At 39.3% G+C, this 16,329-nt stretch overlaps 1 protein-coding gene across 1 annotated transcript; it reads left to right on the plus strand.

The window, feature by feature from the left end:
* On the plus strand, nucleotides 1-12,281 carry ppef2a (protein phosphatase with EF-hand domain 2a; the record flags this gene model as incomplete). Its single annotated transcript, XM_084359466.1, has 16 exons — nucleotides 1-52; nucleotides 948-1,075; nucleotides 1,175-1,229; nucleotides 1,323-1,498; nucleotides 1,987-2,101; nucleotides 2,334-2,380; nucleotides 3,012-3,178; nucleotides 3,294-3,330; nucleotides 4,024-4,173; nucleotides 5,450-5,782; nucleotides 6,930-7,115; nucleotides 7,221-7,363; nucleotides 7,615-7,721; nucleotides 8,306-8,472; nucleotides 8,592-8,679; nucleotides 9,859-12,281. 16 exons carry the CDS (start codon nucleotides 1-3, stop codon nucleotides 10,110-10,112), a joined length of 2,205 nt encoding a protein of 734 aa, XP_084215592.1. The 3' UTR covers nucleotides 10,113-12,281.
* Nucleotides 12,282-16,329: the final 4,048 nt, after the last annotated feature.

The raw sequence follows: 16,329 nt of genomic DNA on the forward strand, positions 1-16,329 counted from the left end.
ATGGGATGTGGCGTCACAAAGTCTGACCAGTTTCACAAACACTCCGGAAAAGGTAACAACGATCATCCAGACAGACACTGTTTATTTCTCTCAACCTGTTTGACGCTTCTCTTCTTGCGTACCTACATCATAGTTATAATCTCCCTAATATATGTGTTGAATTAATCTATCTGTGTTTCTTTTTTTTGCTCTGCTGCATGCAGCCGTCACAAGTAAGCCATGTCTGTCTCGCCTCGTTTGTTGTTGTGTTGTGTTGTTAGACGTTAAATGTAAGCTCAAACCTCACAAATCTCGGTCAGGGCAGGAGGAGGACAAATCCAGTGAAGTAAACAGACTGGAGATAAAAATCTACCTCAGCCACATACCGTCACACGCGGGAGGGAGAAATGTCTCTTGTAGTAGTTGTACAGCAGATACTGTATACTCAGACTTTAAAAGTAAAAGTAGCAGCACCAGAGTGTAGTTCAGTTACATGTTGAAGTCATGTATTCAAAACATAAAGTACAAAAGTATTAGCCTTAAAATATACTTAAACTAACAAAAATAAAAGTACTCATCATGCAGAATTCAGAATAATATATATTTAACCGTATTATAGATGTAGTCATGTGTACGTCACTTTAATGTTGCAGCAGGTGAAGCTAATTTGAATGACTTTATATAGTCTGATCTTAACCTACAGTAATACATCATAATTTATTTCTTGACAATATTTTATACTATTAATCTGAATCTATACAGGAGCTAGTAACTACATGTATTAAACTAATATAGTGGAGTAAAAAATACAATGTTTTATAAAGTAGCAGAAAATGGAAATACTACATCAAGCAAAGTATCTTAAAATTGGCTAGCGTTCTTTCTGTAATGTTACTTTCCGTCACTGCACGCCCTCTCTGCAGTGAGATGTTTTCTGATCATCTGTCCTCTGTTCTCTCGTGTTTCAGCTATAAGAGCTGCAGTCCTGATTCAACAATGGTACCGTCAGTATGTGGCCCGTACAGAGATGAGACGGAGATACACCTGGCACATCTTCCAGTCCATCGAATACTCTGGAGAACAGGCTCAGATAAAGGTGAGGAATTATCAGAGACGATCCAGTGTACTTCTGCATGTTTGCTGTGGAGAAATAATAAATATAAAAGCTCATCTGTTGCGTCTCCTCCCTGTGTAGCTTTATAATTTCCTCGGCTACCTCATGGACAACTTCACACCATCAAGCAATGAAAGTAAGATATCGGACTTCTTGACTGACAAACTGTATTTTCTTTCTGTAAAACTAAATATCTGAGTTTGAACTGTCATTTTGATTTCCCCTCCAGGAAATCTGATCTCGCACATCTTTCGAGAGAACGAGGTTTGTCGGGATGCAGAGTGGGAGAGGTACTTCTGCTACAAGAACATTGAGGTGCCGGAGATTTACTCAGGACCTCACCTCACCTTCCCTCTGACGGTGGAGCAGGCAGTCGGGCTGGTGGAGGCCTTCAGGAACAAGAAAGTAGGTGTACACCTCTGCTTTACAGTCTTTATTATGGAATAGGTAAAACACTTGTTCTGTAGATCTAACAGACTAAGATGTAAATGTAAAGGTAAGCATTGAAATCAATCCTGTAATTGACATGCGATCAGTGCAGGGCTGCTATTTCCAGAGTTATGCTGTCTCTATGAAATATAATGTACAGTATACTGTATGTTTTACCTGCAAGAGACATTATTCCTACTTATCTGCACGATCGTGAGCATTATAATCGCTTATGAGCTTAAAAAGGAGTCTGACTTGAATCTACTCAACAAGGTTATGCTAGTATATTGAATAGCAATACGTCAAAAAGTTTAGTTTTTTCAAGTACTGTGCAAGAAAATAAGGGCAAAAAGCATACCAGCACAAATCACAGTATCACAGCAGTTACCAAACATTGCAGAATGACCATCTGTTTCTGTGTTTGTGCCTAAAACCTTCTTGCTAACAAGTCTCTCTCCCAGTAGCAGCTGCACTCACGCTACGTCCTCCAGCTCCTCCTTGAGACGTGGAAACAGCTCCGGATGTTTCCAAATATCAACCGCATCTCCACCTGCGGAAGCAAAGAAATCACTATTTGTGGTGAGCTGAAAGAAACTTGTTTTTTCTAAAGAGACAGTAGAGAGGTGATTGGACAAAAGAGTAGAGAAATCAGCGATGGTATTAATAACTAATAATAAAATAATAAATAATACACAGCAACCAGGGACTCTCTGTTGCAAAGGTTTAAGCACAGAAATGTACACAGTTTCTGTCTGTTTGTTGTTGCCAATTAACTGTGTTAGTTAATTTACATGTATCCTCGTTATTACAGGTGATTTGCACGGGCAACTAGAAGATCTGCTGCTGATTTTCTACAAGGTCTGGACCTCATCCTCTAAAATCTTCAAATTTCACAATTGCTGAAATAACCACAACTGAGTAATTTGTAGTGTCATCAGATAGAAATTATCTGATTTTAATCAAAATAGTAATACTAGTACAATAATAGTAAGAGGGCCCCAAAGAAAATCAATTGCTGAAAGTAATAATTGCTGTGATCATTGTTTATTGTGATTAATTGATTGTTTAGTCAACAAAATGTAAAAAATAATTGAAAAACACCAAGGTGAGGTCTTCACATGTCTTGTTTTGTCTGACCAGTTCAAAATTAAAAAAAAAAAAAAATCATTTCAAATACTGTGAAAGTCTTACAGTCTTACATTTGAGACACTAAAATTAGGAAATATTTGACTTTTTTCTTGTGTAAACAAATTGAATAATTAGCTGTTTATCAAAATGGTTGCTGATGGACTAATCAGATGATCAACTAATTGATAAATCAACCAATAGTTTGCCTTCTATACTTTAGTTTTGGTTAAAACAAAGATGTGTAGCTGCATCAATTAGTGAGTGAAACAGGATCTGTTTTCACTGCTTGTGCTGTTAACGACCCTTTGTTTATGTTTAGATTACAGAATGGCCCTTTACTTTGCTGCTGTTTACTTTTCAGAATGGCATGCCCTCCCTGGAGAAGCCCTATTTGTTTAACGGAGACTTTGTAGACAGAGGCAAAGACTCCATTGAGATCCTCCTGATCCTGTTTTCATTCCTGCTTGTCTACCCCAGTGACATCTACCTCAACAGAGGAAACCACGAAGACCATATCGTCAACCTGAGGTGAAACTAAATCTAATTGTTGGACAGTGAAGCTTGAAATCACATGTCCTCATTGTCTAAATTCACCAGGTATACTCAAAAACCACAATTTCTGTTATCTTGTGTTTCCCTGTAGGTACGGCTTCACAAAGGAGGTGTTGAGTAAATACAAGGTAGGTTTATATCATGTAAATTCCCAGCTTATCAAATCTCTGCCAAAACGTGTCCTTATCCTGACTATATTTGGTAGCAAACCAAAACAGTTTCAGTAACCTTGCCCTTCACATTCCTAGTAAAGCGTGTTACAAACCAATACAACACTGGTCACTCCTCCTTGCAGCTAAGAGGATTTGAGGTCATTAAATCAGAGGCCTGCAGGACATCTGACTCTGTTGGCTTCTGATACGTCAGGGAGGTTGAGGTGGTCCAAAGACCCACAAAGGAACGATGCTGATTTGTCTGAAAAAGGCATCAAACTCACACTTTGGAACAACATCTTTATCCTGGAAAAACAAGCCATTACTGCCAAATAAGAGCAACTTACAGCATCAAGAAATAAAAAAAAAAAAATAGCCCTTAAAAATAAATAAATTAAATTAAAACGGTTACATGGTAAAATGGTTACAAATGTTCCCCATGTCATCCTTAAACTGGCAGGAAATGCTGTTTTCAGTAAAGTCAGTGCTCAGATTTAGTGAGGGAATTACAAAAAATAAAATCAAGTAATGAATAAACCAGTCTAAAAATATGAATAAAAATTAAAAATTTACAAATTTACAAAATTACAAAACTTACAAGTTCACATAAGACATAACAAAAGAAAGGCAGGTTGTAGAAAGTCATTTCCTGATTGTGCTTCTCCTCAGATGCACGGCAAACGGATCCTGAAGCTGCTGCAGAAGATTTTCAGTTGGTTGCCGTTAGCAACGGTGATCGACCAGAAGGTGCTGGTACTTCATGGAGGGATCTCCGATGTCACCGATCTCAGCCTTCTCGCCAGACTGGACAGACACAATGTGAGGAGACAGCACGTGTGGCTGTGATAAACTCTTTGAGAGATACTCGATCAAACACGGACAAAACTACAACCATGGTGGGCGGTCATCTGCCTCAACCGGTTGGGTTGGGGGAAAGAGAGAGAGAGAGAGAGAGAGAGAGAGGAGCTCAGTGCATCATGGGAAATCCCCCGGCAGTATAAACCTATGGCAGCATAGCAAAGAGCCAGATCCTTTATCAAAAGGAAAGTTTTAAGCCTACTCTTAAACATAGAGAGGCGGTCTGCCTCCCGAACCAACGCTGGAAGAGATGCATCCTGAGAGCGCAGCGTTTGAGTGGGGTGATAGGGTACTCTTAGATCTTTATGATATGCAGGTGCCTGGTCAAAAATAACTCTCAGATTCCTTACTGAGGTGCTGGAGGCCAGAGTAATGTCATCGGAAGTAGCTATATCATTAGATAATTTGTCTGTAAGATGTTTCAGGCCCAGCACAATAACTTCTGTTTTGTTTGAGTTTAGAAGCAGAAAATTGAAGGTCATCCAGGTTTTTATGCCCTTAATGCATGCCTGAAGTTTAGCTAACTGATTAGTGTCTTAATGGATAAGTATAATTGTGTATCATCTGCATAACAATCACATTTAATGAAGTGTTTTCTAAGGATAGTCCCTAAAGGAAGCATATATGAAGTGAATAGTATTGGTTCGAGCACAGAACCTTGTGGAGCTCCGTGAGTAACTCAGTACAATTCCTTTAATACCAATTAAATGTTCCAGTCTTTGTAATAGAATATGATGGGCAGTAGTGTCAAAAGCTGAATTAAGATCTAACAAGACTAGCACATCATCTGAGGTCAGAGGATGATGAATTTTGTCTCTAATAAGTAGAATTGTATCATTAAAGAAGCCCTTAAAGTCATTACTGCTGAGTGTTACAGGAATACAAGGATCAATAGAGGTATGACTCTCTGTCAGCCTGGCTACAGTACTGAAAAGAAACCTTGCGGTTGTTCTTATTTTCCTCTATCAATGCTGAATAATACGCTGCTCTGGCATTAGGGAGAGCTTATACGTTTTAAAGCTTTCTAGATGGACTAGTCGAGCTTCTTCCAGTTTGGTAGAACGCCATTTCCTCCTAATTTTTCGCGATGTCAGCTTTAATATATGAGTTTGGGGGTTGCACCACAAAGTTAATCTCATGTGTTTTGTTTTCTTTTTTAGAGGGGCAGTAGAGTCAAGTGTCATTCGTACAGAGCCTGCAACACTATCACTTATCTGCTCTCCTCTGTTATTCCCAGTATGTTTCAGCACTGAGGCCTCCAAAGAAGAGACACCAAAGCTCAGCGGGGATGTCCATTGACTCGGATCTGGATGAAGACGTGTGGTCCACCAACAAGATCCTCCAGCGTCGCGCCTCCCTCATGTATCCCAAACCCTTCGGAACACGCGAGAGCTTCCAGAACCGCTCGCTGCAGGACTTCTCCGACCGGCTCAAAGGGAACGAGTTGGACGAGATGGAGATGAACAGGAGGAGACAGTCCTTGTTTAACTTCAGATCAGAAAAAGACATTTCTGCCGCTGTGTCCACTGAGTCTATCAAGAGCGAAAATGCTGCGGACGAGTGGAAACAGGTGATTAATGAACACTGAACAGATGTGAACAGATTTCTATGCCATTTAATTTGTCTTACATAAATACATACTAAAAAGATAATATAATTATGAAGAGAGGCAAAACTGGAGGAGAAACACATTATCATATCACGTACATTATCTTGTTGTTCTCAAGGCACAGACAAGACACACACACACACACAAAAATACACATACATTCATGTCAGATTACCATGGAGAAAAACATGTCTTCTTTTTGCCCTGCTTTTAAAGAGATTCAGCCCTGCTGTCACAGATTAATCACCTTTAAATCTCTCACAGTTTTTCCTAAATATAAATCATTAAAACGCTCTTTAAGATAGACCTAACTCAATGGAATGCAGTTCGATGTCCTGTATTAAAAATAAGTTTGCTTTTTAACATCTCATTTAGGAATAAAAGCGCTCTGCGAGCAAGTTTGTTGTTTGTTGATGTCTTAAAGCGTCTCACATGAGATGTTTAATTGGTGACGTTGTCATGTGGAAACAAAGTTAGTTTGAGCAGAGTTCATTGCCCTTTATGGCCTTTGTGCCTCAGCTGTGTTCCAGTGGACTAAATCAATCCTGAGTCACAGCCTGATAAACGCTCAATCAGTGATCAACGCTCTGAGGATTGTTGCCTGCGTGGGCTGTAACATGCTGTAATCCACCACGTCAGTAATCTCTCTGCTGTGAGTTAAATCTGCTTTTCAAACTGGCCGTCACCGACTTAAACTCAGGCTGTAGAAGTCAATGAGCTCCTTTGGCACGGGTACTTGTTGGTGGTTCAGGTCCAGGTAAATCTCTGTAAACAACTCATGGTAAATCAGTCTGAAATGCAAGGTACTACTTCAGGTGTTTGTATGCATTAACCCACAGTAAACTGAAGTAACAGCAGATCCTGAGAAAAACTTGAAAATATCTCACATAATTAAAAAACATACTTTTATACGGCCAGCAGCAGTTAATACATTTCACTCAAAGTCACAAACATGAACCTCGTGGTGACTCTAAAGGAGAATTGAGGAGAACATCAAATTCATTGTTTTGCCAACTGCTGTTCCCAACTTTTTTCCCCTTGTACTGTATGCTCTGTTTTTCATTTCAAAGTTAAATCTCTCCCTCTTGTCACTCCTGACCTCCTCCAGGTCCTGGACTTGCTGTGGAGCGATCCGATGAGCCAGGACGGCTGCACACCCAACGAGGTGCGGGGCGGAGGCTGCTACTGGGGCCCCGACATCACCGAGGACTTCCTGAACAAACACAACCTGCAGCTCATCATCCGCTCCCATGAGTGTAAACAGGAGGGTTATGAGTTTTGCCACAACCGTAAGGTGAGCTGAGACACTGACGACCCACAGAGGCTCTAATAATTTCTCAGGTCAGTGCTTCCGCTCAAAATGCACCGACACATAAATATTTTCTTTCCTTTCGCTTAGGTCCTCACTCTGTTCTCTGCCTCCAATTACTACGATGTGGGAAGCAACAGGGGGGCCTACGTGAGGCTGGGTCCAGACCTTGTGCCTTATGTGGTTCAGTACCAGGCCAGCGGCATGATCAGAGAGCTCACCGTGAGACAAAGGTACAAAAACTACAGGAAAACATACACCCAACAATATGAATCATAAATCATAAAGAATACAGAATTATTTTTCTACCTTTGCAACTGTTACTGGATTTGAAAAAAGCTCTTAGATGATTTCTGTTTAATAGGAAGGTTATCACAGTTTTGCCTTTTCAGGTCAAACTGTTGTGTAAAACAACGGTTCCCTTCACTGTTCTGCCTTTAATTCTGTTTATTATCTGTTCTGTTTGCTGTAATCTTTTCTGCAGTGTTGGGCGAACAGAGCGCTCAGCCCTCAAAGTCCTGCGGGAGCAGCTGTTTGCGCACAAATCTGACCTCCTCTGTGCCTTCAAAAAGTACGACAGCGAGAACAAAGGTGTGTAGTGTCACTTTCACCAACCATTCAGTCCTCCACGGATCAGGTGTTCCTCAATTGTTATGACGGATCTGTCATGTTCTTCCTCTTGTAGGTTCTCAGAGGACAATGTTTGGCCAGGGAGAAATGTGAGCTCATAGTTTTTTGTTTGTGTGGTGCATTTAATCGCCATTCAGAAACAAAACACAAGGGCTGATAAAAAGAAGAAGTCCAGTTTCACAGAAACTTCAGCTGGAACTAAATTACTTATTATTCAGCCAACATCCTTGTTTCTAAAGTTCATAACATGTAAATGAGGAAGTAGGTTATATCATTTTTCTGTCAATCAGGTCCTTTTGTTCTATTTCGTACAGATTTATTTACATTTTTGCTTGTAGGAGAAACTAGTTAAATGATACAATTAACAATCATTTGAATATAAAAACCAAATACAAATGTTGGCTTCTCATGTGCTATTGGACGTGCTTGGATACTTACGGAGTTGACTTTTGTCATCATTTATTCACCTGACTGGCCTGTATGGAAGCAGTGGAGGAGAATTTCAATATAAATCAGATAACTGGTAAAATCTCCACCTCCATCAGGTGTTGTGTCTCTGAGTGACTGGGCGACTGCGGTGGAGAACGTGATGCACCTCGGCGTGCCCTGGAGGATGCTGCGCTGTCAGCTGGTCACCTCCAAGACCAGCGACGGCATGGTCAACTACTATGAGTGGTTCACCGAGCTCGCCATTCACGGACCCAACACGGATGTAAGGACACATGTACATGTTTTATTATCACATTTAGGATCAATTTAGGGAGATGTACAAATAAATGCTCTCTACCTGAGCTTTTTTCACTTGGTGTTTTCATCGTTTTCCTCTTGCAGCACATCGACCAGAGTCTACTTGAGACTTTGTATCGCCATCGCTCCACCTTAGAGACCATCTTCAGAATCGTAGACACGGATAATTCAGGTAAAACAATTTATTCACCCCTGAAACAAGTTCTGTAATCAGACCACTGGTTTCTTTCACGTTTTAATGGACAGCGTATATGTCCCTCTGTGTGGCATGACATCGGGTAAAGAAATGTCAGCAAATATCAGGTTTTATCACCAGTGCCTCAGAAATCAATATTCATTTTTTAAGACTCAACATTTTGCATGAACATTTAATAATCATACAGGGAAAAAGTCCATGTTTAGTGTAGTTACAGTTATAGTCGTTAAAGTTGTGTTTATTTTTCACTTTAAAAACAGTATCATAACAGAAGTTGGACACACTGTGGACGTCAAATCAAGAATGAATCATCCAAAGGAAATACACATGAATGCATAGAAAAAGAGGAGACAAATACAGCTCCAGTAAGATCATAACAATTGTGTAGAAAAGAAAGAAACAAAGGAAAAAGATTAATTCGATGTCTTGAAGATTAAAAAGGCACTTCCGAGTGTGAAAACAATTGCATCATGTCAGATGACGGTTTTTTTCTGTAACCACAGGATGTTTGGCATCTGTTGCCTTAAAAATAACTTTGATGATCAGTTGATTTTTTAAAACAGCTGCAGATTGATTAATTAATTCTCTGATGAATGAAAGACCCTACAGTATCAAGATGCATTGTGGGAATTGTAGGAGCTTTTTGGCGCTTGGCCAATATAAGGGACTACTCTTGATCTCTGCTGCTTCAGTTTCACGATTCTTTCTTTTATTCAGACACTTACAAGTTGCCCAACTTAGTGGAAGTTCAACACTACATCATTATTGTGTCGCTTTAATAAAACATCTTGAATTAAATGTTACCGTAGTAACTCACAGAGACAGTCCAACCAGGGACGGCCTGATGCAGTGGAGGAGTAAATGTGTGTAGATAGAGACATCCACAGAGTTCAGCCTAGTCCACCTGTGGCGTGCTAAAGAGGCCTCAGCATGCTTCTGCCATCTGAATCCTTCCAGTTAAGACGGGGATTAACCCACTGATCTACTGGTCCCTCCTCCTCATCCCCACCCCCACCTCTCATCAGACTCACACACTTTTTCCTGAATCAGTGTCCACCTGTTTCTACGTTTTTTATCCTTTTTGGCCCCGCCCTATTACTGCGTCTTTAATCTCTTATTTTCTACCCTGCATCTTTAACCTTTCACCTCCTCCAGGCTTCATCACCATAGAGGACTTCAGGCAGACCTGGAAGCTGCTGAGCGTCTACCTAAAGATGGAGATCACGGACGAGGCCATCTCCGACCTGGCCGTCACCATCGACAGCAACCAGGACGGCAGCATCGACATCGACGAGTTCATGGAGGCCTTCCGCCTCACAGACAAGAAGAGCCGTCTGGAGCGAGGACGCAGCATGTTCATGGGCACAGCCACCGACCTCACCAAGCTGGAGGGAGATCCCAACATTTGAGCTCAGAGAGCAAAGGAAACAGAGAGCAACCTCCACTCAGACTCCTCGCCAGGCAGACAGGCAGCAGAGGGGAGGGCGGGGAGATGCAGCCAACGCAAGCTGCTTTAATGACGCACATTAAGACGTAGGAGGCTGCTGAGCAACAGCCGCCTGGATCACGGGGGATTAGGAAGAGGTTAGAGTTCAGGGCATTTGACAGCGAATGCTCATTTTACATTTTGAAGCCGTTTTATCCACTGAGGAAGCGTGGGTGAAATGCAACTGCATGAACCAGATTTATATATATATATAACCAGATTTTATTTTATTATGTGAGAATAGTTGGAAACCACTTGAACAAACGGTCCAGAAACACAGAAACGAAAAGGCTTCATGTTTCAGCTGCACGATTATTAAAAAAATAATATTAGATACTGTGATCACATTTATTATGACGACCTTTGTATATCAATACATCATTATTTTTACAACGCGACATGTTTTGACTTACGTGAAAGACTAAAGATAAAAAGAGTAACACCTGCACTCTGATTCCACATATTTCTGAACAGACGATGTTTTGATCCCAGTCGAATTTTAAAAATGGTTACCACACACAGGTATATTGATAGGCTGACAGTATTTGTGATGACAGGTGTGTTATCAAAGAATATTCAATTTACTATAATGTTAAGACAAGAAAAAAAGAGCAAATGTTCACATTTAAGCGCCTTAAACAAGAGAATGTTTGGATTCTGGGACTTAATAATGATTTAAATGATCAACTGATCATTAATAGATGGACATTAGTTTTCAATTGATAAATTAATTGCTAATTATTACAGTTATCTCACATAAAATGTTGGAAAATTGGGAAAAACGCTCATCACACATTCCTAAGGCCCCTTCAAAACCAAAGGTCCAAAACCCAACAGTGATACAAAACAGAGTAAATCAGCAAATCGTCACAGAAAACAGTGAATACATCATTTTTCTTCTTGAAAGAATGACTAATTGATATTCATAGTTGTTGACAAAACGCCATTATATCAAAACTTTAAACATAAATAAGACAAAATCTTAAGTTACAAGAAAAGTTCAGAGTTTGAAGTGTGAAGAAGTAAAACTGACCCTCCTCTTCTTGCTCTCTGTCGCTGTATTTATCAAGGTATTCTGCCACTACTGCATCTTCTGTGGCCAGCTTTATTTTAAAGCTCTTTGTGAGCCAGTGTGCAGGCGTTTATCTGTTTATCAATGCTGACTTCCAGTAGCCTTTTATCCTTTTATTTATGTGATGTGTGATTACCTACGTTTCCTCCTGAATACTTGATAGATACCAGAAACTGATCAAAACATTTAAATATATAATACGACAATGAATAATTGTGCAGCTCAGTTGCACTAAGTATTTGCAACTGAATGTTGCTGGTGCCTTAGCAGTAGAGGTGTTTCAACTTCTAGAGATTGAAGATCGTACTGAAGTCCCTCCTCATCTCTGGTGGGACACGATCCCTCACCTCGTCCAGAACAAGAGAACTCAAGCTGTTACTCTTTTTAATTTGTCGATGTGTCTACCTAGAAATTGTTGCCCACAACATTCACTCTATTTTAAAGGTAGAGTATGATATTTTGGGAAAATATCCTTATTTGCTTTCTGTGTTTGTCTGTGCAATGTGAAGCTGGAGTTAGCTTAGCTTAGCACAAAGACTGGATACAGGGGGAAACAGCTAGCCTGGCTGGTAACAAAATCCGACAACCAGCACTAACGCTCAGTAATTAACATGTTATGTCTGTAGCTTTAAAGATGTTGGTGGTTGTCCAGTTGTTGTTTTTTTAATTTGTAGAGCAAGGTCTTTATGCTAAGCTAAGCTAACTGTCTCCTAGCTGTAGTTTTATATTTATAAACATGGCAGTGGGATCATTCGTTCTTGTCTATTGACAAGAAATCAAATTTTAACCAAAATGTTGAACTATTCTTTTAATATATTTTAGATATCTCCTCAGTTTCCATTGTTAAGTTAAGCTCCCACATTGTTTAACACTGTTGAACCTCAAATGAACTAAACGAGACATGCTACAGTCAGTGCACATGTGTAAAATTTTGTCGTTTGTAAATGTAAATATTATTGTATGTTTTTTTGAGCATCTTGAACTTGTAAAACATTTACTGTAAATACATTTCAAAGTCAATTTAGTAGCATTTGTTTGTGTCTTGGGTTAGGAATGTTAAACATTTACAATTTGAAGAACAGGAACGGATCAAAAAGTTGTATATTAGGGAAAAATATAATTTTCATATGTAAGTTCCCAGAAGGCCTTTAGACAATCTCCAGTAGTGGGAACATAGAGAATTTACCTTAAAACACCAATATTACACAATATTTCCTATCAATTTCTCTTCAGTGACTAAAAGTAAATAATAGTAAAAGTTCAAATAACTCAGTAATCAGATCTTGAAAATATCTAAAGATATTTATCTGCCGTTTTTATGATAAAGAAAAACATTAAATCCTCTCTTATTTGAGAAACTGGAACAACTGAACATTTGTATGATATATTAATAGAATATTTTTCTGACCTGCAACGAATCGATTAATTGACACAAAAAAGTCATTAAAAGCTGTAATATTTAACAAAATAGTCCACATTTGGTCCAAAATATTTTCTTAATTCAAGTCAAAGTCAAATAACATTTTAATTAATTTCCCTCAGAAATAATGTAGTGGAATATACAAAAGTTTTTTAACATATTTAATTTGATTAAATCACCTTACATAAGTTATCTCTGAGAATTTTCAGGTAAAAGTTTTTATTCTCATCTCACATGAAATCAACAATGTTATGTGGTTGTTATCCTTCCAGGTCAGTTTTCAGAATCACCAGCAGAGGGAGTGAAAGACCATTTAGTCAAACTCAGTGTTGGCATTACTGAGCATTAGTGTGACAGCAGGTTGTACAACCAATCAGTTCACCAGGAGCCCAGTGTCTCACACTGATGACTGTTTAACAAATAAGTACACTCTGATTTTAAAGGATAACAGTTAGCCATACAAGTAAAAGGATAATAGTTATCCCTACAAGTTGGCTAAGAGTACCAGGTGTTATGGATGAATGCAATAAAGCAAACTGGGATTTCTAAAAGCACAACACCCTGAATCTGAGCTGCAGCAACAGCTGTGGAAATTCCTGTGGATTTTATTGTATTGTCTCCTGATAAGCATCTGTGATGGGGACATCAGTTTTCCTTTCAAATGATAATCTTTCATGTGGGTGGGTATTAAAACGTGTCCAGAGCTGCCTGCAGTTTAAACGCAGTGGGATTAAAAAAAAACATTGCGCAAAGTTTGCACACAGTCATCGTTTACCTGAAGACAACAGTTTGACCCGAGAGTCAACTACTCTAGTGTCTTGACTTGTGGACTTTTATTCAGTGGAAGAGGAGGTATTCAAATCAAAGTAAACCATCCTGTAAAAATACTCTGTTACAAGTTAAAGTCCTTCATTAAAAATGCATTTAGCTTTTGTACAGATTAAACAAGACATGTTAATTAGTGAGCTTTAGACGGGCTGGGAGGCAGATTTAGTTGGTCTCGTACAGACCAGGCTAGCTGTTTCCCCCTGTTTCCAGTCTCGATGCTAAGCTAAGCTAATTGTCTCCTGGCTGCAGCTTCTTTTTCAACAAACAGACATGAGAGCAGTGAAAATTCAAGTGTTTCTCATCTCAACTGTTGACCAAAAAAAAAGCGAATAAGCCAAATAATTGTGTAGGAAGAAGTGCTCAGATCATTTACTTAAGAAAAGTAGCAATACCACACTGGAACTACTCCATTACAAGTGACCGTCTGGCATTCAAAACTTTACTTTAAGTAAAAAGTACAAAAGGATTACAGACTATACTTAGTAAAATGCTTCTGTTTGCCTCCTGGCTGTTGCTTCACTTTTAACTGTCGTGACATGACGGAGGTAAGAATCTTCTCATGTCATTCCCAGCAAAAAAAAAGCAAACAAGTGAAACACTCTGACATTATGTCCCATAACGTCAGAGTGTTTCTCATCAACACTCAGAACATGTGAAAACAGACCCAGTGTGTGTCTCCCCAAAGGTGGAGACCGACGTGCCGCCGCCTGCCCTCTGCTGCTTCTCACATCCACCATCCCCAACACAGAAACTCACGCTGGTGATAAGCGGGACAAAAGAAGGAGGCAGTTAGACCTATTTTTTCCAGTGCAGTGGAGGATGGGGCATCTATTGTTCACTGTCTGCAGGTGGTCTTACAGTTGTAAAGCTGCTGGAGCTCAGCCCTAATGAGCCGGAGCGTCTCAAAGCTCTTGGGGTGACAGATTATTCATCGACTGAAGGACTAACTGCACTTTCAAGTAACATTAAAAAGCTACATACTGTAGGTCTGACAGTGAATAATTAATCACACACGCGTAGATATTATGATTTGTGGAGCTGGGGTGTGTTTATGTTTATTTTTGTCACGTGAACCTGCTAATTTTACTTAAACGAGCAAAATGTAATGTAAGAAGCATCGACGTCACGTCAAAGATGTCTGTGTACTGAAGTTAGTGTGCTAACCAGCTAGCCCTGACCCGTCCTGTGTCATGATGACTTTGTACCTCAACAGAGCCAATAATGAGTTACTGTTGCCTCCAGTCTGTCCTCAGTCCTCGAGGGCAAGAAACCACTGCCATCAGCAAAGAAAGAAGTGACGGATGAGTGACGCTGATGGAAACAGCTCTTGGCGAGTAAACTTACATATAGCACCTTTAAGCAAGGGATGTGCAAGGGAACACTATTTGAAATATATATATATATATATATATATATATATATACATATATATATATACACTAGTCTGTGACTTATAAAAGATTTCCTACAAAGTTAATCCAATAATTAACTACATAATTTGGTATAACAAGTTCTGAGTTATAACACTTGTATGATATTAGCTTATTGTGCTGAGTTTAGGAGCGGTTGTTGGTTTCCAGATGGATTGACTTGAAAGAACTGTTCAATTTACACCCAAATATAACATAAAAATAGTAATTCATTAATGGAAGCTTTGATGTTGACTTATATGTTTGCCTGTAAACAAATTTCCCAGCTTGCAAGTCACTAGAAGACTAGTTTACACAAGAAATTAGAAATGACTGACTGCTCTGGCCACAGTTTCTGGCTATAATCCAAACCAAACAACATAGCTCCTTCCAGTACATGCTCGGGGAAATCATTAAGAATCTGCTTAAACTTTAAATGGAGTTACCTACCAATCAGGCGAGAGGTAAAGGCAGAAGGTGAACTCGTTAACTCATCAAAAAGGCCTTCAGGGTTGAAGCTTCAAAGTTTGGCTTGAAATCAGCTGTTCCTCGCTATGTGACAGCATCGAATATAGAAATTAAACAAGTCATTGATCGACAGACTCATAATCTGCAATGACTTTCATAGCTGACCAATTGTTTTTTGGCAGAAATTTTGGTGAAAAAATGCAAAACATTTTCTCGTTTCAGCTTCATATACAAATACAGCCTTTTAATGAAGCAGCGATTCCTAGCTTGGTGGTCAGGATCTTCCCAGTAGGTCATGAGACAACAATACCTAGAAAAACTCCAAACAACTCTCTTGAACAATTAAAATGTCCTTATTGTCACATCACGGACATGTTCAACCTTAAAAAAACAAACAAACTCTGACGCATTTTGGCATCAAACCTTCGTCAGGAAGCCCTGAAGGAACAAGGGACTCCCTGCTGAAGGCATGGTGCCCAGTTGTTTTGGAGGTCTAACATGACCGTGCCGTGGCAGTTAAAGCATTTTAATAGTTTAAAAGAGAGTGCCGCAGGGTTTTCTTAGTGTTTTTTACATCTGCATGTATCCTAACCCTTTTTTTTGTTTTATGTTGAAAACATGGATAATAACTATTCAAGAGAAATAGTGTGTGAAGGAAACATCACTTTGGTTCGACTGCTTGTTACTTCCTGCTGTTGTCATACAAAAAGGGGTCAAGAATTGAACTAGAAGGCAAAAGTTTACACTTAAAGTACAAAATGTCCTATATCTGCTTACTTTAGGGCCTTTAGATTGAACTTAATATACAGTCAAATCCAACACTCAACACTTACTCACTGCACTAAGGAGTTTGAAACCCTCTGTAAATTATTCACATAACAGGTTTTCAATGCAAAAACCACATTATCAAGATGCAATAAACTCACTTCAAATGTAAATAGTC

This window comes from Pagrus pagrus (assembly GCF_965226575.1).
Source record: "Pagrus pagrus genome assembly, chromosome: 8".
Lineage (NCBI taxonomy): Eukaryota > Metazoa > Chordata > Actinopteri > Spariformes > Sparidae > Pagrus > Pagrus pagrus.